Source organism: Culex pipiens, chromosome 3 (assembly GCF_016801865.2).
Source record: "Culex pipiens pallens isolate TS chromosome 3, TS_CPP_V2, whole genome shotgun sequence".
NCBI classification, from domain to species: domain Eukaryota; kingdom Metazoa; phylum Arthropoda; class Insecta; order Diptera; family Culicidae; genus Culex; species Culex pipiens.
The window spans coordinates 106,570,825-106,593,892 of NC_068939.1; the positions used below are offsets into that span (position 1 = coordinate 106,570,825).

Genomic DNA, 23,068 nt, shown 5'->3' on the forward strand with positions numbered 1-23,068 from the left:
GTTACCAGGTCAATATTTTAAAAATCTGGCAAAGCATCGATAAAAAATCTGGAAAAATCTGGCAGACGAAAATCTAACAGTTTTGAAAGGTGAAGGGGAGAAATATATGGATTAATTAAAAAGTTTGTTGAATTCAGATGGTTTGATTGATTTTATGGCCACAAAATTGATGAATTGCCATTTTATTTTAGAAAAACATTTTCTAATTTTTTAGATTTTCAATTAAATTCGTTCATTTTGATCAAAAAGCTTGCCACGAAGTAAAAAATCTGGCAAAATCTGTCAATATCTGGCACAGAGAAGGATGAATCTTTATTCTTGCTGACACTTGAAAAATCTGGCATTCCCAGATTTATCTGGCAACCCAGCCTCATAAATTGTTATTTAATATATTTTTCAGCGTGAAAAATATCGAAAAGTTTTTTGCAACAGGCTAAATTTACGAAATTATCACAAAATGCTTCATACTACAAAAAACTATTCCGAATGTTACATCATAAATGATGGAACACTTTGACACTGTCGAATTAAATCCAACTTTATATAAATTTGCAACAAAATAATGAAAAATTATTTTACGTGTGATTCAGATGATTACATCGAAACTGAAGTTAACATCAGCTGCATTCACACGTGATTCATCATTTCTGTGTCCGGTAAATCCACACTTTTTTCAATTAAAAATACCATTGAACCCGCGATAATAAAAAAAGAACCCAAAATTGTATGCCCTTTCCTTATTCAAACTTGCTTCAAAATGGGTACAACCGGCACATGCTGGTTCACATTTTGATGCAGACATTATGAAATAAATACTAAATTCAATAGAGAGAATAAAGGATTGCCAAACAGTTATTTTCAAAGTGATGCATGCCAAGAGAATCTTTACTAAAAAAATAAGTTTCTCTTTGCATATCGTTTCTTTAAGTGCAAAAATATGATTTTCTTTTAGGCGATGTGTGGGCGAGACGACCAGGTGGTGTCATGCCCTTGTTAAACAAGTAAACTTGAGGAAAGTTACTTAACAACCTAAAAATATTGTCCTTTATGCAAGACAATCTCGTGCCACTTTTAACCAAACCAACCCACAGTGGTAAAAATCGAGGCAAAAAAACGGACCTAATTGATGCCGGTCAATTAGAACATTCAACCAACCCTTTTCTAAGGTAAAAAAATCCGAGAAATCGATTGGTGATGGTGAGAATCCACGGAAATTTGTGTAATTTGGCCTATTTTTTACTGTATTTATTAATTTTAAATAAAATGCTGAAGTGTTCAATGCGTTGACATAACTGTTTCATCTATCTTCTAATCTCCATCGAAATGAGTTTCAGGTACATTTTGCGAGTTCTAACTATCACCAATTGATTACTCGGATTTTTTCACGTAAGAAAGAGTTTTGTTAGAGCATAGAACATTTTAGCAACATATTTAATACTTATAAAAACAGCAAAAAAACGTAAATCGACCTTTTCCGCTAGTTCTCACTATAACCAATCAATTCCTTGGAATTTTTCACATAAGAAAATGTTATGTCAAAATATTAAATATATCAGCAACAAATTTAAAACAAATAAAAACAGCAAAAAACTGAGAAAATCGGCCTTAAACGGGCCTTACTGAACATCACCAATCGATTTCTCGAAATTTTTCACATAAGAAAAGTCTTGGTTGATAATTTTAATTGACTGGCAACAGTAAAGTCCGTTTTTCCCCCGATTTTTCCCACTGTGAGACCATTGAATTATTGTAACAATCATGATTGATCATCGTAACAAGTCTGACGTTGTTCATCATTTAAAAAATGCGCCTAATAAATAAACCGATTTGAAATCAATTGGGTGCACATTTTTAGTAGTCTATTCACAATGTTAAAAAAAAACTCAAAATTACATTTTTCCTATGTTATCAGTGGTTTGTTTGCAAAATAAGGATGCGGGTTTAGCTACCCGGATATATTTTAAATGGAATCAATCAACAGAAAACAGCGTATTACCTGTACCATTAAGGAAGGTTAGATTATCATCTGAATCGATTCTGGATTAAAAATTCGTTTCTGGATTATCCCAGCACCTAAAACAGTGTTTCTCAACCTTTTGCGATCCATTCCCCTCTAGACTGGTTTGCAAGAACTTCATTCCCCCCCCCCCCCCTCCTCTTATTTTGGATTTACTGTTATCAATACACTAATATAATTTAAAAAAATAGGTTTGCAGGAAGATTAATATCGCAAAACAAATTAAAGTGTAAATTACGCAATAAACTATAATAGCTTTTTGAAAAGGTTTTATTTTAATTTTAAAATAACTTACAAACATTGCAGGTTTGATTTTGATTGATTGCTTGTTTATTTGATCAATTTTTCTTGAAAAGGAAAAGCCACTATTCTAGGCTTCTTTTCGTTTAAATTACAATAAATAAATACAATTGTAAAATTTGTACAAATATTAAATAAAATTAATAGTTATCTGCGGCAGAAGACAGATTGCTCCAAAAATGTGAAGAATTCAAACAATCTTAAATAATATTTGAAAAACTTTTTTTTCAATTTCCAATTATTTTTCAAAAAAATGTTCTTCAAAATCTGCCTGTGTCAAAAAAAAAATACAAATGCCTGAGAAATATAAAAAATAATTCATTGTTTCTAGAAATGTCAAAATTCACAAAAATTTAAACATTAATAATTATTTTTTGGAAAAAAAAAAACAAATGGTGTTATTACTAATCAAAGAAATGATTTAAGACATTGAATTTCTATTGAACCCTCATTCCCCCCCTAGAATGGCCAAATTCCCCCCCGGGGAGGAATTCCTCACCGGTTGAGAAACACTGACCTAAAAGGACCTAATAAAAATAATTTTATGAGAAAAAAAATCATCGATTTTTTTAAACTCAACAAAAGTCAAAGTGTAATAAGTTTTGTCTTGTTTACAAAAACAGTTTTCCGTTAAGGAATAGCATTTATCTAAAATTTGACATAATTTCACTTCATAATTCATAATAACATGTAAAGCTAGTAACTACGGATGCGTGGTTCTGCATAAAATCGATTTTAATTATATATAGAATAGTGTTCAGTTCTTTTACATGATAGCTTTTTTTTTGTTCTATTCCATTGAGAGAACCAGGAAAGTTTTGATCAAGTCTATTCATTTTTCTTATAAAATGCTTATGAATTTTATTTTCCGAACAGCAATGGAAATTTTTATTTTTGCATCGGGGCGAGTATTTAGATAACTCATTGAATTTCAAGATTTTTGAGTAGTTCAGCTGAAGTTAAAAACAACACTTACTAATAACCTTTATTTCATTGCCCAAAATGGTGCTGCAAAAGTTTCTGTTGAATTATGGAAGGTGCAAATTTGCTACACAGCATTTAACAAATCAAATTGGGTTGGGCTAAAAGTAGTAACTGTCGGCACAAGACAGCAAAGAGACCTGCGTCGAAAACTATTTGAGTGGTCAATTTAGCCTTTTTCCAGCTAAAAAAAAGTCTAGACATGACACGGACATGCAAGTAGGAGTGACCCGGGCTGCAACGACAGCACAACGCACATGAAAATATTCTCGTCGTATAAGTGCTCAATTGAGAACCGTCGATCGTCTATATAGCGAGCTACCTACAGCCACACACACGTGAAGGTGGCCGTTTGTCCCGACAAAAATATGTACTCGTTTTTAGTTGCGCCCAATTGCTATCATTCGAACCATATTCGACATTAGCATTTAGTGACCAACAGCTTATCAGATTTGTGTGATATTTCATTTATATAGTGTACATTAGGCACTGATCTATTTTATGCTGGAAAAGCTCATGCGACAGTTTCATGATCTATAGCCAACGAATAAATTTTAGCAATATAAAAAGGGGAGGACAATTTGACACAGCATACAATCGTTTACCGCAACTCACAGAGAACAGTCACATCATGGCTCTTAAAGTGAGATATTTTATTTGCAATTACTTGAAATTTTACCTTTAATTATTATCTGTATTTCAACACATTAGATTGCAGTTTTGGCTACCGTCATCGCCGCGGCTCACGCAATTGCCGTGGGATATCCGGCTCCGGCCTATCCTGCCTATCGGCCAGCTTTGGGTGCTTACCCTGCTGTGGCTAAGGTAGCTGCCCCCTATGTTGGTGATTACGACCCAAACCCTCAGTACAGCTACAGTTATGCTGTTGCGGTAAGAAATCAAGCGTTTAAACAAACCTAAGAACAATTTTCAGCCTAAATTCATTTCTAAATAGGATGCCGTTACCGGAGACAACAAGAGCCAACAGGAATCTCGCTCCGGAGATGTCGTGACCGGATCCTACTCCCTGATTGAGCCGGACGGCACCCAGCGCGTCGTTGAGTACACCGCTGATCCCGTCAATGGATTCAACGCTGTCGTCCACCGTCAGCCACTCGGCGCCAAGGTTATTGCCCCAGTAGCCAAGATTGCTGCTCCACTGGCTTACCCAAGACTTGCGGGTCCTCATCCGCTGTACGGTTAAATATTTGCCCAACGAAGAAAAAAAGCCACAGAATAGCAGTTTCTCCCTTAGTTCAAATCCTCTGTTTGCAATGCTCAAAATAAATCGAATCGTTACCCCTAACCTAATTGTCTTTTTACTCAAATTTGTCGAAATTCTTCTATCATCATTCTTTATTAGATTAGATTATTATGCGTGGCAAGATTATTTAACATATTGCGGTTCTGGCTACTGTGCACAGTGCGGTCGTCTGTTCTGAACTGTAGGCGGCGGCGACTAAATCGCGCAGTTTCAAAAACCGCAAACGTTGTTCAAGTGTCAAACACTTCGGAAAAATGAAATCAACTCCAAAACGGAAGGCATCCGTTACATCGGATTCTAGCGATTCAGGAGATGAATAATCCCGGAAGGTAATAATACGATAAAGAGAACACAGCTGAAAATTGATTACCCATTTTTGAAATTTTCAGCGCATTAAAAGGTCTGCGCCTTAAGTACCTATCGAGCACAACGTGGAAATTGACCTGGAGGAGGATAAAAACCTGTTTAGACTTTAAGCACCGACACCGACGTAACACTCAAGTAAAAAAGATGACCCTTCTTTGCATCACCCCTCCGGTAAGTCCGGTGAGCTGTCAAACGGTTTTTCGAAAAATGTATCAGCAAGGCAACAATGATTCTATTTTGTTTGTAAACACAAATCAGCTGATTCATTCATAAACTACGATTTGTTTGCAAACAATGGGTCGAGCAGTGTTGCGAAATATATTTTTATCGGCATGGGGTGATTCCAAGGAAGTAATTGGGGTGAGTCGTGCTGGGACACACTTCAGCAGATGTTTTACATGGAGTGTTACGTCGGTGTCGGTGCTTTAAGCATCAGTTCAGGAAAATAACTTCAAGGGTCAAAAGTCCAGTGAAAATCGTGGATCCTTGAAAATTGGTTTAAACAGCGTCGAGGACATTTTCGTTCTGTTTGGGATCACTGCGTCCAGTTTGTTCAAGGGCGCCATTTTCAAAAAAGAAAGAAAATGAACGAAACGCATTCGAAGCCACAAGGAGCGAAAAGGGCCAAGAATATGCAAATATAGGCCATTTTATCACCTTTAATCATGAAAACTGTTAGAGATTGCAGATTGTTTGCAAATAAAACAAATAATCAACATGTTTACAATGGTTTCTTTATTTCAAACATCAAACACGCTTAAATCATTTTTTTTGGGATAGACCTTTGCTTGGGTTGAAAGACTCACCATTTAAATAACCACACTTTCAAACAAACTTGTTTGAATGAATGCGAGTACCATCTAAAAACCACATGGAATTGATCCCTGGGTGGCGCTGGATACAGTTCAAATTGGCGCAGTACTGGGCTGAACTACAAGAACACTTTTTCCCTTTCTGTGATGTTGAAATCGCCATCCTGTTCGTAACGGTTGTTCCAGTTCGCGACAATTCGCAACAGCGGTACACTGTATCAATTGAGGCGTATTGCTTGAAAACGGCAGTGCGAATCTCGGACATTTTGCCACTAAAATTTCAATAAATATTATTTTGAAAACTCAACAATAATCAAAACTAGAGAAAATTACCTACCAGATGTTGATAGAAAATAGACTGACATGAGCTAAAGAATGCACTGAAAGGCCTACTAAGGGGCCGTTGCGATATTCGCAGCTGCGGGATACACTCGCAGCAGAATGAAAATTTATCTATCCACCCGCAATATAACACAGAAAAAAAATCATGTTAATATTACATCTGGGAAGGGTCAGAAGGGTACATCTTTTATGTCAGAAAAAAGGTGTAATTTTACCTCTGAAAATGTGTAATTTTACCACTTTTCTGGTGTAATGTCACTTTTTCAGTCTAAATTGAGGTAAAATTACATCATAAAAGAGGTAATATTCAACCTTCCAAAATTACAGCTTTCAAATTTACATTATTTTTTGCTGTGAAGATTAAAATTTATCGAAATTCCTCTATCATGTAAAATAACTCCAATTGGAAAATTTAACACGCAAGTCATAAAAAATCAAACTCAAATTTACAATTTAGTACAAAAACTAGCTCGAATTGTTTAAAGTTTTCATGTTGGCGCTTTAACGGCAGCTTGAATTACATGAAATCCGTATTCTGATCTGTAAAGCCTGGTCTACAACAGGAAACCCGCAGGATCGTAGACGCAACGGCAAGTTTTAAACACAATGACAATGTTGCGGTGCTGCGATTCTGTACTAAAAGCGCAGACCGCAGTTCGCAAATTCTAAATTTTGAAATATATGAAAATTTTCACAGGATTTCTGTGTTGACAGTTCCAAATGGGAAATCACAGCAACCAACGCAGCTCATTGTAGAAACTCGCAGGAAAGTCAGCAGTTTTCCGTAGATCAGGCTTAAGGCATAAACTTACAAAATAAAATGGTGATATGTTATGCTCGCAAATAAAAAGAAACAATGAAATAACATCAATGGGCGAAACAATTTTCGAAATTTTCAACAACAAAAAAACAAAAACAATTTAATGATATCAAATAATTTTTTTTTAAATTTTTTAGCCGGGACCGTGGTGTAGGGGTAAGCGTGGTTGCCTCTCACCCAGTCGGCCTGGGTTCGATCCCAGACTGTCCCGGTGGCAAATTTTGAGACGAGATTTTTCTGATCACGCCTTCCGTCGGACGGGGAAGTAAATTTTGGTCCCGGTCTAGCCTAGAGGTTAGGTCGTTAGCTCAATCCAGGTGTAGGAGTCGTCTCCGTGGGTCCTGCCACGGTGGAGTCGCTGGTAGGCCATTGGATTAACAATCCAAAGGTTGACAATTCGAATCCAGGGGTGGATGGAAGCTTAGGTGTAAAAAGAGGTTTGCAATTGCCTCAACAATCAAGCCTTCGGACACGTAGTTTCGAGTAGGAATCTCGCAATCGAGAACGCCAAGGCAATGCTATAGAGCGAATAATTTGATTTTTGAATTTGAAATAAATTTTTACGTAAAAATATTCCTAAATAGTTTACCAGAATTTTCCCAAAATTTAGCAAAGTTTGATAAAAACTTGCCTTAGATGCCATCGTTTGATAATTGGCCCTGACATTGAGTCGAATGGTTCAAATGTAAATAAAATTATGCCGAAATACAATGTTAGGGTAAAAACAAGACATCAACCAGTGTAAGTTGATCGATGAAAATGTATTGACATGCAGCTACAATAATGGAAGGTCAGTTTTCAAGCATTTAAGTACTTTTCGATCAATTTCAAACAAAAAATATAATGTTTATTATTCAAGAGGTCATTTCTAGTCGAAAACATACCCCAACTTCAAACAGTTGCCAAAAGGATCAGATTTGTTCTAGGAACGTGATTTGATTTGATTGATAAGCTAGCTCCTCAATATGTCCGCAACACAACCCTTTGCACCAAATTAAGAATCATTGGTAAGAATCTGAGAAATTGTAAAGTGCAAATTATAAAATTGTTCAATTTAGGTCATGTTGTTGAGAGTTTAGTATGACGAGTCCTATAATATGGAAACCAAACAGCAACCTTCATCCGACCATGGTACATATTTGATTGCCAGATTTTTCCAGATTTTCGTTGAAACTTGGCCTGTTTTTTTTTTATTTTGGCCTGGCAACCCTGCTCCAAATGCATTTCTTATTAAATGAGCAGGTTTTATATGTGTTTATATTTCTTTTGTATGCAAATAGTAAAATAAAGAAAGTTACCTGCCTTGACAGCGCTTCAACATTATTATATTTCTCTCGTTTTAACACCTAAACTTCCAAGCTCGAGGAAAAGGGGGAATTTCCATATAAATTCCCTCTTTTTCTCGAGCTTGGGAGTTTAGGTGTTAATAACATGAATCTTCAGGGGTTTTTGTAATGGTTTCATAATATAAATATAAATCTGTAAATTTCAAAATACCGAAATGGAAATTCATTAACAACATCATTCGTGGCTGTTTTTTTATTGATGGTTCAGATATTTAAATTCGAATTCAGACACATTCCGGCGTTGCAACGACTCGAAATTTTTCACTGTTTTCGAAATATGTCTCGTATGATATCAAAACCTGTCCCCAACTTGAATATTATTACAGATTCGAATTGAATTTTCGACTAGTGATTATGGAAAATTATATTTAAGTAGAACTTTTCATTTGCCACATCGATCACTCCGTGACGATGCAACGGAGTGAAAAATAGCGAAATATCGATCCTTTTTGGTTTCATAAAGGTAAATTTTCAATTGCGCAAAATGCATCAAAGTTTGATTTCAAAAATGCCGAAATTCGCAAAACTTTGGGGCGGTGCCAAAAAAGAAGGGGTGATCCAATATGGTTCAAAATCGAAATTCTTACATGTTTTGATGGTATCAATAGCTCCACCAAATTTGAGCTTGATCAGAAAAAGTGCATTTGGAGTGGCGCGAAATGACCCTCATTGGTTTTAAAATTTGACCCATCTTTAACATGCGATTTGAATATCAAGAAAAGATTGTACTTGATCTACGCACAGAACATCTCATAGCGGAATGACATTGACCTGAGCTGCGCCTGCCATTGTAGGCTGCCACGGCCGATTGTTCCGAAAAATGTCCGATAATTGCATCACCCAATCAGGGCGCCGCCGCATTCGGAACCAGCTCCGGTGCACTCGATTCCCTTGGAGGGCAAAAGATAATCTTAATTTTGCGACTTTTTTTTTTTGTTCTGCTTAGGTTCTTCAGAGGCACTGTGCTGTCTCACTTGTTCTCAACTCGGCAAGTAATCGATCGGGTGGCCACACCTCGCGCCGGTACGCTGCGTGTGGGTTCAAAAAAAGAAAAAGCACATGAATTGCACCAAAGTAAGCACGTTTAGGCCGTGGCTGCTGGCAGAGGTTGCGCGAATTCGTTGACGCGTATGGGCGTAGCGCGCGTTTTGGTTGCGGTTGGTTGGCAAAATCTGGCACACGCTATACAATGCAGCATGTGCAAGTCGCGAGATTGAACTTGCACCCTCGACGACAACGCACGGGAAAAATGTGTGCAAGTGCAACTCACCGCATGCACACGCACTTTTAATCTGGGCCAGAAAAGAGACAAAAAACTAAAATCGGGCGTAATAAACGGCAATGTGACATTCGAACCATGTGAGAATGTTTTTTAGAAGATAACGACTATAAAAAGGAGTGGACAGCGCTGATCAGAACATAATCAACATACGGTTGTCAAACAGTCCACACACAGAACCCAAAATGGCATTCAAGGTAAGAGACAATTGTCTAGAGATTGCCACCTTAGGGCAAGTGTTTGAGCACAGTTTTTACTTTTTTTTCTATCTTGAATAGTTCGCCGTCTTCGCTGCCATCGTGGCCGTTGCCAACGCCGTCGCCATCGGCTACCCAGCTGCCCACCTGGGATACCCAGCTGTCGGAGTGGCCAAGGTTGGAGTTGCTGCTCCAGTTGTGGCCAAGGCCGTCGTTGCCGATTACGATGCCAACCCTCAGTACAGCTACAGCTACCACATTGCCGTGAGTGCCAGGAGTTAGTAACGTTCCTTGTTCAGATCCTAACAGATCCGTTTCTTCCAGGATGCCCTGACCGGAGACAACAAGGAACAGCAGGAGTCCCGCTCCGGAGATGTTGTGACCGGATCTTACTCCCTGGTTGAGCCCGATGGCACCCGTCGCGTCGTTGAGTACACCGCCGACCCCGTCAACGGATTCAACGCTGTTGTCCACCGTGAGCCACTCGCCGTCAAGGCCGTTGCCCCAGTTGCCAAAATCGCCGCTCCCCTGGCCTACCCAGCTGCCCACCTCGGATACCCTGCCTACGGCAAGGCCATCCTCGGTTAAGAAGCTATCATAGCTATAGAACCCGCTGGAACCAGCCATGATTGCACGGCGTTGAAAACGTAGTGAAAATCATGGCGTATTCCCACCCCAATCATCAGGACATCGTGCAATGAACCATGCAAAACCCCGTACACAAAAAAAACAATTAGAATCATTCATCTGTAAATAGCATAGCATAATCGCTCAAAGAACGTGAACGTACCATATGACTCCATCGACCAAGTGCATTGATAGCGCACTCGATACATCGATATGTTTGACTGTGTGTGACTTAAGTGTTAGTCTAGTGTTAATAGATCAATCAATGACGAACAAATAAAATGCGTGTTCGCAACAATGGAAAGGAACCCTCCAGTGTGATTTGTATTATCATTCCGAAATTCAGACGTTCTGTGGAAGATAGTGCATTGCTGGGAGTGAAGCTTTTTTGATTTCGAAGCTACTTTTTGGATTTGATACTTCTATCAAAAATTATTTAATTCTATAATTTCCGCTTTTAAATGTTCTGTGTTTTAATTACTATGACTTTGCATCAATTTTATTTATCGATTTGTTGTTAATTCATTTATTTCTGGCAGCTTTAACCTTCTTGGACATTCGCTGCCCTAACTATTACGGCTATCTGAAAATCATTGTCATTCTACTGCGAGTGAGCACACACATTTCGACCATTTGAGTAAATTAAATAGAGTGTCATCATGACTTCTCTGCATCAGAAATTAGCCGAAGTCGAATCAAATTTTCACCAAATTTGTATAAGATTTGTTGTTAAGGCACGGATCCGATTGTTTTTGGAGGACTTGGGTCGACAAATATTTAAAACAAATATTTTTTTTAAACAGAAAAAATAATATGAATAAAAATCCCTGAAGGGAATTTATGTTAGGAAACCGAAAAAACGAAAAAAAAACGAAACTATTGGCACTACGCCCCCCGGGGCATGGCCTTCCTCTAACGTGGGATTTCTGCTCCAGCGCCTCTGACGAGACAGGAGAAACCGGGACCGACGTTTTACTTCACCATCCGATAGAAGCTCAGTGGATAAGGCGGGAATCGAACCCGCGTCTCATAGCATCATCGGGATCGGCAGCCGAAGCCGCTACCCCTACGCCACGAGACCCACCATGTTAGGAAACCATTTACCATAAATTACATTTTGAGACTCATAGTCATTTTTAGATTGAAAGTAAGAAAGCTTCGTTAAAAAGAAGAACTTTCAAAGAACCATTGAAAAATAACGATTGTAGAATGTTGGATGTACTTACAGTTTAGCCCACGCGCCCTTTGAGCCGTACAGAAACCGCTTCAACGTGTGCCACCGTCTACCGACGTGGGCTTCCCTGGCCTTCCGCTGGGTTTGCTGCACGTTGACACGTGCCAGCTCCTCCGATTGCCGTATACGACATGGAATCAGTATTTTTTCCTACAGTAAGCAAAAAAAAAGAGGCATACATTAAATCCATGTGCAGTTAAGACGAATCAATCATCGTCATCGCGTGTGCATTCGCAAGCAAATTCACAAAAGAAGCAATTTATCGGTGTGTGCTGCAGGGGTGCAGAATAAGCGGTAATTTCTTACCTGGAACTTCCGACGGCTCTCCATCTGCAGCTTGGCTCGGCGCTGGGACGAAAATTTGCACGACTCGTAACACTCAGCCCAAAATGTGTTCAGCGGTTCCCACAGCGAGTTAGAGAGGTCTTTCTGGTAGGAAGTGTACAGCGGTTTGATCTGCGGCGAAATGATTGAAACGAAGCGAACATCGTTAGTATACGAAAGGTATGGGCTCACCCCTGCACGGAAGTCCCAATATAAAGCAAGAAAAATGATGCTCCACCACAGCAGCAGCCCTTTAACATATCACGAACTGCAAATGAACTGTGATACATCACCACATATTACATAAAAATCAACATTCACCAACCAACTTGCTTCTACAAGCAAAGAATGTAAGATCTAATCTCTGATCCACAAAAAAAACAGTATCTATCCACGTTTTCCCAGAAAAGGAAAAGTACAAAATTCCACGGGCGCCAATTCTTCCGGACTAATGCAGTGAAGAACCGGTTAAGTGGACCTAAACGGCTAATGTCACATGGACATGGGCACTTGGACGTGCCCCCAAACCGTCCTGACTTACTGACATAGCTACGCAGAAATAATGAGCCATCCACGACCGGTCTCGTTTAACAAGATTTACGCATTTGAGCCACCATTGTGAGCAGGAAGGAAAAAGCACTCGGCGAGGAAGTTTGAGCAATCACAACGCTAATTAAACCTTTTAAAAATGAGGAACTTGAGCCGGTTATCGATCGATTCACTATTTCAATCTTCCACACAACATTTAAGATTGGTGAAGAAATCGATGAAAAAAAAGAGAAATAATAAAGGTTGTAATAAACTTGTGACAGCAATCAGTTTAATGCGACACAAAAATTACTTAACATAAGTTAACACTTGTACACATTATAGGACAACGACAACACTTTGTTTTCCAGAGCACAGCTGAGCAGTTCATAATGATTTTTACCCGCTCAAAAACTTTGGCTGCACCCGCGCTTATGCGAGCATTATCCGTACACAGCAAAAAAAATTGCATTTTTGTATGTTGAAAATTTGGTAGGTTGAATATTAACTCTTTTATGAGTACTATTACCTAAAAATGTGTAAATATGTGAACCTGATGAATATTCACCAGAAACTGATGAAAATTCATCATTTTCTGAAGTAATATTACACATTTTATTGACACAAAATCTGTCACCATTTCCTGATGAATATTACCATTATTTTTTTTCTGTGTAGTCAATGTGCGGTGTGGCAAAGAGCACTTTATGAACAAAATGTAATGCACAATGTTATCATGTGGTTCTTTTTGCTGCCATCGAAGAAAGTTCACCGTAATAATCACTCCCAGACCAGACCAGACTCTACTATGATCGTTCACACCTGACGCCGCACACAGCTCAAAGGCAAATTTAACAATTAGGTATGAGCATAAGCACTGTGTTTATCACAGCTCATGAAGTTGGGGGTGATGACCTATCAAAAATAATGAAAACCTTTTTTTCTAATTTGTTGTGCAATACCGGATGAACAGCGTAAGACGCTGAAATATTATGCATCTATAGTTTAATTGAAGAGCTCTATCCTTTTCGTTATTTTTTCTATCCAATTCATGTGTCTATAACAGTTGCTACACAGAAAAAAAATCATGGTAATATTACATCTGGAAAGGGGTACATCTTTTATGTCAGAAAAAAAGGTGTAATTTTACCTCTGGAAATGTGTAATTTTACCACTTTTCTTGTGTAATGTCACTTTTTCAGTCTAAATTGAGGTAAAATTACATCATAAAAGAGGTAATATTCAACCTTCCAATATTACAGCTTCCAAATTTACATTATTTTTTTCTGTGTAAAATATCAGTTCAATTCGGTTTTATTTGTGAATAATCAAGCAATAATAAATAAATGTTGGGTACATTACAGATACTTGGAACTACTCTCAACTGGATTTATTTCATAATTCATATTAATGAAATTAGTATCATAAACTAATGACTAAACCAAGGAATGCAAAGCATTTAAAAAAACTTACATAAGTTGCTAAATTCTAAAATTTCATTTCAAGACTTGTTTCTTAATAATTCGTCACTTGTGCACATACATTTTTTGAAGGTTATGCATTAAAATTTCTTTTCAGTTGATTGAACTTTTGTTTTCAATAAGATAGAGATTTTGCGAAAAAAAACTGCTTTCAGATATTTCGGATCGGTTTTGAAGAGAGGAGGCGACATTACCTTTGAAAATATTTGCAACGGCCTAACTAGTGTAAAATTCAATAAAATTCTACATTCTAAAATTCTCAGTTGTATATGTACAACAAATTGAAAAGTGCAGCATTCCCATTGGTGAAGTGGTAGCATACATTTAATATCTGGATGTTTTTTTTTTTCTTTCTTTCTTTAAATTAGATGTCCGATATGAATTATTATCACTTTTGAGTTATTTATGCAGTGTTGCGTTTTCTAAGCTTGCTTTTTTGCATATGGGATATTTATGCGAATATGGGTAGTATACAAATTTCAATTTTGTTGAAATTCAATTACCTGTCAACTTTGGATCCAACTTAAACCCTGAAAATTTATTGCATTTCCCTGGGAAGCTTATAGTTCTACAAATGCTTATCAATTCTCAGAGGTGCTTTTCAAACATAAGATAGCATATGATAACGATTTTTCAAAGAGAAAAGTGTATGTTATCATCACAATAAAATTCTAAACTTGTTCAATTATATGTTTTATCATGTTATTTTGTCTCCAGAATTCTAATTTGTCAAGAGGAATTAAGCTGTTATTTTTTTCCAAATTGCAAAAACGCATAGCCCAAGATAAAAAAAATAGTGTTTTGATAATGAAAAGAATAAATTTGAACTCTCGTGTGAACGTAAACCAACATTTAACTTGATCAATAATTGTATTTCTCTATTTTTCTTAAAAAATAAATACAAGACTGTTTTTAATTATATCCAAAACATGAATTCATATTCTAAGAAGTGCAATAAAATTTTATTCTGGAACTGTAATTTTAGATAATTTTGAGATATCATTGGTTCAATACGGAAGGCACCTCAAGCTCTAGGAATCAGTACTTTTTCCTTAATTTTCGCCAATACAAAACAATTTATTTTGAACGAACAATTTGTGGTACTCAAACGCAAACCATTCCCAAACACATGAAGTCCATACAATGGTGTAACCATCTTTACCCTCAGACCTATTATAGGTATTGGCCGTGTGGTTGACTCAATGGATTCTGCGTGTGCTGCCGATCATTTCCTCCTTTCAACGAAGACGACGAGCTGAATTGCAAGAGTCAATAGGTAACGAGTGAGGAAAATGCTTACAAAAGTCGAATTCAGGCAGCCCATCGAGGGAAAACCCGTCTTCGCCCATGCTGCTTTCCTTGGCCGGAGTAACACCAACCAACCAACCCACCCCACCTTTGCTATGCTGCTCAGAGATGCTAAACATTAGCCATCTTACTCGACGGGTAAGCAGCTCAATACTCTCTCGCATGAACGTGAAATGGCATTTCTCTCGCGGAAAGAAGCGCGAACTCCCTGCCAAGACAGACCTCAACCAACTCACGAACCAGCCCCAGAAGATCAGGTTCGAATATGCTGAAATTTTATAAAAGATGATCTCCGTCGGCGAGGAAGTTTAGTCTGGCGAAGAAAGTGGCATCGGTATCATCGCGTCCCCCTGGAGTATTGAGCTGAAGAAATCCGCCGATCTTTGGGAAGCTGATTGGCCCCCTCCGAGGAACCTGCTGGAACCTGATCTATTGGACCGATAGCCGTCGAGGTGCGCGCGAAAACTCGTTTTCGGATTTAGTTTTGTGTTGCGCGCGCGCCAAGTGAAAGAATCGTATAAAGAAAAGTTTGAATAATCAAAGCCTCAATTGAGAGCAGTTTTCTCAACGGGATATAAAAATGATACGCAGTGCTAATAGTAAACGAAGTGTAAAAGGCCATAATTTGTGCAATAATTGATATATTACTACCATCATCCAGAGCCCAAACACCAGAGTGACTGCGTGCAGTGAACGAAAAACCACAAAAAGAGAAATGATACGAGGAGTCATTTGAACTTGAACGGGGCGAAGAAAATTGAGTGATCCACCTGAATTCACGCCGAGTTAAAAACCAAAACCGCAACAACCAATAAGCAGCATGGCAGTCTGCCGACAGCTAACATTCGCGGTAAATATCGAAAGAAAAAATTCAACACCCATCAAAACAAATATGGCACGGGGAAGCAGTGGGTCCAATTTTGGACCCGCACGGAGAGAGGAACAAAAGCTGCGTCTGCGTGCGAGATAATTAACATTTTATGGGTCTATTCCGGATTGAAATCGTTTCACATTGCCCCTGAAGATCCTAGAGTGGGGTAAAATGTGCTTGAATATGCACATTGTTATCGCGACAGAAGTGGAACCATTCGCCATCAAACATTAAAGGTCAATTATTAGCACCAGGTTTATTATATAAAATGTGTTGAACAAGTTGGTTTCTGCATAAATCAACAAATATAAACAAATATCCAACTAAAGATAAAAAGGTAACATCGGAAAGCATGGTTCCAATGTGATTCAAATTTTATTCATCTGGCTATGACAAACGATAAATAAGGTAGTATGATATTTCCAGTTTTAATAGAGGATTTTTAAAATGTGGTCGAAAAAAAAGTCATATTTTTTATATATTTGAATGAAAAAAATATATATTTTTAATATTTGAATGAAAAAAATTTCAATGAAGCATTACACCAGTCCAGTTGTTTTGCAATCATAAGTTACTAGCAAAATTTTATTTTGGACTTTTATAAATTTATAATACTTATTTGTCATATTTTTTTTTGCTTTCAAAATACAAACATAACCATGTTCCGATTTGGTCCAAATTTGGCATGGGACAAAACAAAATTCGAAATAGGGTCCAAAAAATTACTCAAATTTACAAGCTATCGCAGTTTTAGTGAAAAATGCTGATTATTCCTCGTTTCCGTTTTTGCGTCAGGCGCGTCGAAAAATCCAGTTTTTATGTACAAATAATCATATCACCAAATCCTGGTAATGGATATTCGGAAAGGTGCTCTAAAAACCAAAAAAACCAAAATAAAAAAAAATTATTCGCTCTACAGCATTGCCTTGGCGTTCTCGATTGCGAGATTCATACTAGAAACTAGGTGTCTTGATTGTTGAGACAATTGCAAACCTCTTTTTACACCTAAGCTTCTATCTACCCCGGGATTCGAATTGACGACCTTTGGATTGTGAGTCCAACAGCCTACCAGCGACTCTACCGAGACAAAACCCAGGGAGACGACCTGTACTGAGCTAACGACCTAACCTCTAAGTTAGACCGGGGACAACATTTACTTCCTCGTCCGACGGAAGGCAATAAGACAGATCTCGTCTCAAAAAATGCCACCGGGAAAGGTAACCACGCTTATCACTACACCACCGATCCCAGCAACCAAAAAATACTTATTATTTTGGCCAAGGAGCTTCCATGCCAAATTGAGCACTTGTGATTTGGGTCCTTCCTGTTTGACGTTGAATCGCTGTACAAATAGATTTTCAAAATTGAGGATTGAGATGTTTAACTCTATTGAAAACATTTTTATTACAGCCAGAGACTTCAATGTATCACTGTTTGTTGTGAACAAAATGTGCCAGAAAGGTGGCTTCTTTTCTTTTAAGTGTACATATTACGTCAAATTAACATCCAACTATAAGGTACTTTTTGAAGCAGCCATCTGAACTTTGGTTAAACTTTTCAAGCCTTTTTTTCAAAAACATGTCCAAAGTAGGCGATAGTTAATGCCCACTCGAGGAGGCTTAACTATTTGAGAGGGTTTACCCATCCATGTGCCACTCGTCAATGTGCGTGTTTAGGCTTTATTTCGGCAGACACGCAAAGTTGGGTGTAAACGTTATTGTTACGCAACTTTTGTGTGTGAGAGAGAATGCAGATCAAACACCCAGTTATGCATTGATCGCTTCCGGATGAAAAGGTGCGATTTTTAACTACTGTTTCAAAAACCTCATGATGTAATCATACAGTACCGAGAAAAAAAAAAACATTTTACAATGGTTCAACACATTTTACAACTCAGAATCTAAATAAAAAAAATCAAATTATTCGCTCTACAGCATTGCCTTGGCGTTCTCGATTGCGTGATTCCACCCCGGGATTCGAACTGACGACTTTTGGATTGTTAGACCCAGGGAGACGACTCCTACACCTGGACTGAGCTAACGACCTAACCTTTAGGTTAGTCCGGGGCCAACATTTACTTCCCTTCCGACGGAAGGCGTGATCAGACAAATCTCGTCTCGAAAAATGCCACCGGGACCGTCTGGGATCGAACCCAGGCCGACTGGGTGAACTCAGAATCTATTGTTCACAAATCCAACTGAATAGGTCAATATATTTAGCAAGAATATGATTTAAACAACTGACCTAATTCAACCCATATGAGCCGTCTCATCTCGAATTAGCAATAATTTTAACTTGTTTGTCCCTCACTATATTTTAATCAAAGTGTAATCTTATTACAATACTGACAGCAAGTTTGTTTATTCATTTGGTCGTGTTGAAATAAACTAAATTGACAAATATTTATTTTCCCAAAAATTTCTCAAGCATGCTCAACTCAACTAGCCAACAAAACAGTTTCTCAATGAATGCTCAACTTGTAGCTATGGAAGTAATCAATTATCCGGTGATAAAACATCACATAATATGATTAACCAGAAAACTCGTTATCCGCAGAGGAAGAACCGCTGCCGATGTCGCTTGAAAGTCACGATTTTCAACGCCAGGGAGGGCATTAAAAATCGAAAGCCCGTCTAGGCATGTTTCCAACCATGTGTCGCCGCTCCAACAAACCAGTTTCCAACGACCATTGCAAATTCAAAACCCGCGATCGAACTACGTGTGCGTGGATCGACCGCGGAGTGATGGAAAAGCTCGCAAAAGAATGAGAAAAAGTAAAAACTAATTCGACCGCTTTTCCGCTCCCCGTTTGATTGCCCTCACACGCGCTTGCGAGACACCTCACGCTGGCGAACCTGGCCTGGTCTTGTCGTTCTTCGAGCCAACATCCGACGTCGGCGTCGCGGCCAGGGCATTGGCTTGTGGCGGCCGACCTGAGCTGCTAGGTCATGTCTAGTGCAGCAACAGCAGTTGGTCACATTTTCTCGGGCGTGTTCGTTCCATACCAGTCTGGGCGCTCTAATGAAAGTGTCCAACCCAGTCAACTCTGCACGTCAAGGCTACGAGCAACAGTCGTCGTCTGTCTGGTGACATTCTACTGTCCCAGAATGGCGAGTTTGATTTTTTTTTCATTCTAATATAGCTGAGCACGTGACCAAAACGCCGAACGCACCTGTGTTGTGTGTTTTGCGTTTGACATTCATTTGAAAGGTTTTAAATCATCAATATTTCATATATATATTTCAATCTGCATTTTAAATATATTTGACAAATTCAAAACCTCAATAAAACACATTATTACCCACCTGCAGATTTTTCAAATTTGCAAAAAAACATTCATAAAAATCACAGTTAATGTATTGAGAAGTGAAAATTTCTTTTTTGATAACCGTAACTCACATCACATCATGCATTTTATTCGTCATACATGCATACGTATATATATTTTTTTAATCAAACTGATGAACTCATACATGATCCTAGAAATGTTATACAGTCCAGACTCGATTATCCAAAGTTTCAATTATCCGAAGTTCGATTATCCGCAGGTTTGTATGAGACCTCGGATAATCGAATCACGAACAAAATGCTTTTTTTCGTATTTTTTCATTTTCTTGTTTTTAACATAAATTTTTAGTTCTACGACCCCATTTTAGTCAAATTTGAGTTGTTTATTGCCTTGAAAAAAAAATGCATTTTTCAATATTGCATCACCGCCATTTTGGCCGCCATCTTGGATTTAAAAATTCTAAATAATTTTAGCGTAGTTTAGGGGTCATACCTATGCTCAACAATCAAAAATTAGACAGGAAAACATTTTTTTCTTCGTAATTCGATTATCCGAAGTGAAATTTTTCCGAGGCCTTCGGATAATCGAGTCTGGACTGTACATGGCAACGATAGACTATTAAGAACATTAACTTGTGAAACAGACAATCCAAATCCAAATAAATTAAATTGACAAATATTTATTAACAAACATAAAAACTTTGGTAACGTCTTCTGGAGCAAATCGGGACTATACAGTCTGTATAGGAACAGCACGTTTTAGAGCAGTTTAAAGCTTTTAATTTTTAAATAGATGTACACATTTTGCTGCTCTGAATCTGGTCTACCCAAAACCAAAAAAAAAATCAAAATATTAGGCTGCAACATCGTAAAACAGCAAGTCGTCTCATGTGTCCCGATTCGCCCCAGATGACGGTATTCAAATCACAACAAGACGATTTTTCAATTTTTTTAGATATATTTTGATTTGGGTCAATTAGTTTAGTTTAGAATCTTTTTTAGCATGTTTGGGTTGATTTAAAAATCACCTGAATTTTTGAAAGTTTTCGATGTTCACTATCGCGAAAAGTTTTTTTTCGCTTAAATTTTTGCTGTCGTCAAATCCTACATTTTTTGAAAACTAATGATTGCAAAATAACTGACTAGTGTAAAATGCATTTTAAAACTGTTTTTCCATGCAAATGTTGAAACTATGGCTTAATATTTACATCGGTCTTATAGAAAATGCAGAAGAAATCATTTTTTAGACCATTCAGACATATTTTCAAATTACTATGGCAACGTTCGTTCTAAGTACATCAGGAATAATTTGACAATATTGACGCAAACCTTTTGTATTTATAATGATATTGCGCATAACATGGCGTGTAATTTTGTCAGACATTCAAGTTTTTAAAACGTCAAAATATGCCAGTCCCGGACTTCCTGATGTCCTGATGAAATTATACCAGTCCCGGATTTCCTGATGTCCGGGACTGGTATAATTTGTATCAGCAAAACCATGTCTTATACAAATTATAGTCGCCCAGCGGAAATCGGATTGATTGCAAACAGAAGGTGTTTTAATATTTTAACAAAAGCTATTTTTTATCAATTTCTTTCAGCTGTTTTTCGTCTGCTCCACACTTGCTGTAGAAGTTTCCCACCACAACGGCTTGGAAGCCGGTTCTGATGGAGAAATCACCAACACAGCAAAGCCACTGCTGGATGATGAAGTACTACCAAAGTTGCACCGCCAGAAACGACACGACATAGAGATACATCGCGTCATCAAACGAAGACCCAAGTTACCTCCGCCACGCCGAAAGCCAAGACCACCACGGAGGCCACCAAAGCCGAAGGTCAAGTATGGACCACCAAACGTCAACTACCCACCGCTGACACATTATAAGCCACATGGCTATGAAGATACGTTCAGCACTAGTTACGAAACATCTTACACTGATCAAAATTCCTTCGGTGAGCCACCGGCCAGCTACGGAAAACCGATTCATCCGTCACCAACATTTGGATCGCCACCATTTGCCTATGGACAGAGTTCAATTTCTTACCAGGGGTCTTCTTTTGGCAAACCAAGTTTCGATGAGGCCAGTTTCGAAGGATTTGGTAAACAAGTTTATGGTGGTTCAAGTGATTTGGATGAGTTTCCCGGAATTATAGAAGGTCCCACGCGAACATACTCATCAAACAGAATTCCTAATTTTGGTGGATCACCCTCGATACCCTCGCATGTTCACAGTAAGTCACCCTCTTATCAGCAACCGTCATCATTCCTGGACAATAGGCCTAGCTTCACTTCCCATAAAGAACCACCCAGCTACACCCGGCTAACAGAGGTTGATAATCCCCAGCACCAATTTCCTCTCGAAGGTTATAATAAAGACCCATACAGAACACCATTAACCTCCTACGAAGTCCCACTGACCCAACAAAAACCTCAACTATTTGAACCAACTAAAGATTTCGATTCGTCCTACAAAAAGGGGACAAATTCATATCCCCCTACCAGCGTAGTTTCAACCCACAGTACGTCACACAGTAGCACAGACAGTGACGAGGAGGACTATTACCCAAGTTTACCGAATCGCTATGAGCAAGAGCAGTTCCACAATCCCTCGAAACAAAATCCAAACAAGACCCCGTCCAACTCTATTCAAACTATCAACGACAACGATCCATTTACCAGCTTCAATACGTACTACGATGGAGTTTCAGAATCTCAAAAAGTGTCCGTCAAAACAAAAACCAATAAGGATAACTTCTCGCTAGAAGAATTTTACTCGGCCACACCACCGTCGTCAAAGCGTACCAAAACCACTCGTCGCAAGAAGAAACCGAAGCCCTCCAACACGCCAGTGGCTCACAATCTTGACACGGACGACTTACGGGATGCGTTCGGCTCAAGTTCCGACTTCCATCAGGTGGCCATCGACGCCGATGAGTTCCTGGAATTTGAACCGCAAAAACAGATGAAACACTCGAAACCACTGGGAGTGACGATGACTCGCAACGAATCTCCAGCCAACTTCGTGTTGCTTTCTTCACAAAATAGACAAAAAGAAAACAATCAACCAAATTACAGGACACCGTCCAGCAATCCAAACTATCAGAAAAATCTTTCCGCGCTACCAGCATCTGATTACAAAACCTTGGACATTAACTACTTCAAATCGGTGGAAGCAAAGAAGAAACCTGCGCCAACTGGTCCGATTGGTTTGGAAGATGTCAGCATCCTTTCCGTCCAGAAATCCAACTCCCAAAGCTATTACGCAGGAAACAGCAACAACGGATTTCAGCCAACTCGGCGGCGCAACGGAGCGTACTATCGGGCCAACCTCGACTACGAAATGATGGGCGAGAGCGATGAAAACTATGACGAGATTGGCGATGCAGGGACGTTTGGAGGCCAGCTTGGAACCAGCAGGGTCAAGAAAGATTTGACGATCAAAGCGGAGGACAGTGCAATACAGCAAGATACGAAGGTGGATGCTAGCTGAGTGACAAACTTTGTTTTTGTTTGGTAGCGAGTAGCTTTAGAACAATTCATCTGGTACCTATCTCATTCAACCATTTCATGTTATTTATTGTTGTTACTAAATAAAATAAATCAATCGTTTCGTTGTAACGTGGTCAAATGAACAGATTTCTTTGTAGATGTCCGATGTCCATAGTGCAGTCCAGAC

General features: G+C 38.5%; 4 protein-coding genes across 5 annotated transcripts in view; 3 read left to right on the forward strand and 1 right to left on the reverse strand.

Annotated features, from left to right (window-relative positions):
- Positions 1-23,068, reverse strand: part of LOC120421594 (neurobeachin-like protein 1) — a 68,682-nt gene that overhangs the window by 29,143 nt on the left and 16,471 nt on the right. For both annotated transcript variants that reach the window (XM_039584830.2, XM_039584824.2), the window contains 2 exons: positions 11,892-12,041; positions 11,578-11,735 (listed from right to left, as the gene is read on the reverse strand). In XM_039584830.2, coding sequence (XP_039440764.1) covers positions 11,578-11,735; positions 11,892-12,041 — 308 coding nt within the window. The remainder of the gene's footprint in view (positions 1-11,577; positions 11,736-11,891; positions 12,042-23,068) is intronic.
- LOC120421652 (larval cuticle protein A2B-like) lies at positions 3,201-4,614 on the forward strand. The gene is made up of 3 exons (XM_039584888.2): positions 3,201-3,941; positions 4,010-4,189; positions 4,254-4,614. Exons 1-3 carry the CDS (start codon positions 3,828-3,830, stop codon positions 4,500-4,502), a joined length of 543 nt encoding a protein of 180 aa, XP_039440822.1. The 5' UTR covers positions 3,201-3,827; the 3' UTR covers positions 4,503-4,614.
- On the forward strand, positions 9,101-10,659 carry LOC120421673 (larval cuticle protein A2B). Its single transcript, XM_039584906.2, has 3 exons — positions 9,101-9,724; positions 9,806-9,988; positions 10,049-10,659. Exons 1-3 carry the CDS (start codon positions 9,713-9,715, stop codon positions 10,310-10,312), a joined length of 459 nt encoding a protein of 152 aa, XP_039440840.1. The 5' UTR covers positions 9,101-9,712; the 3' UTR covers positions 10,313-10,659.
- Positions 14,809-23,010, forward strand: LOC120421610 (adhesive plaque matrix protein). Its single transcript, XM_039584840.2, has 2 exons — positions 14,809-16,076; positions 20,990-23,010. The coding sequence occupies exons 1-2, from the start codon at positions 16,047-16,049 to the stop codon at positions 22,880-22,882; spliced, it is 1,923 nt and encodes a 640-aa protein (XP_039440774.1). The 5' UTR covers positions 14,809-16,046; the 3' UTR covers positions 22,883-23,010.

Excerpts from the sequence above, each read along its gene's own strand:
- LOC120421673 (XM_039584906.2), top strand. Across the intron at positions 9,989-10,048 it reads GCTACAGCTACCACATTGCC|GATGCCCTGACCGGAGACAA; the intron begins GTGAGTGCCAGG and ends CGTTTCTTCCAG.
- LOC120421610 (XM_039584840.2), top strand. The coding sequence starts at position 16,047 with ATGGCAGTCTGCCGACAGCTAACATTCGCG. Across the intron at positions 16,077-20,989 it reads GCCGACAGCTAACATTCGCG|CTGTTTTTCGTCTGCTCCAC; the intron begins GTAAATATCGAA and ends AATTTCTTTCAG.
- LOC120421652 (XM_039584888.2), top strand. The coding sequence starts at position 3,828 with ATGATCTATAGCCAACGAATAAATTTTAGCAATATAAAAAGGGGAGGA. Across the intron at positions 3,942-4,009 it reads GTCACATCATGGCTCTTAAA|ATTGCAGTTTTGGCTACCGT; the intron begins GTGAGATATTTT and ends TCAACACATTAG. Across the intron at positions 4,190-4,253 it reads GCTACAGTTATGCTGTTGCG|GATGCCGTTACCGGAGACAA; the intron begins GTAAGAAATCAA and ends ATTTCTAAATAG.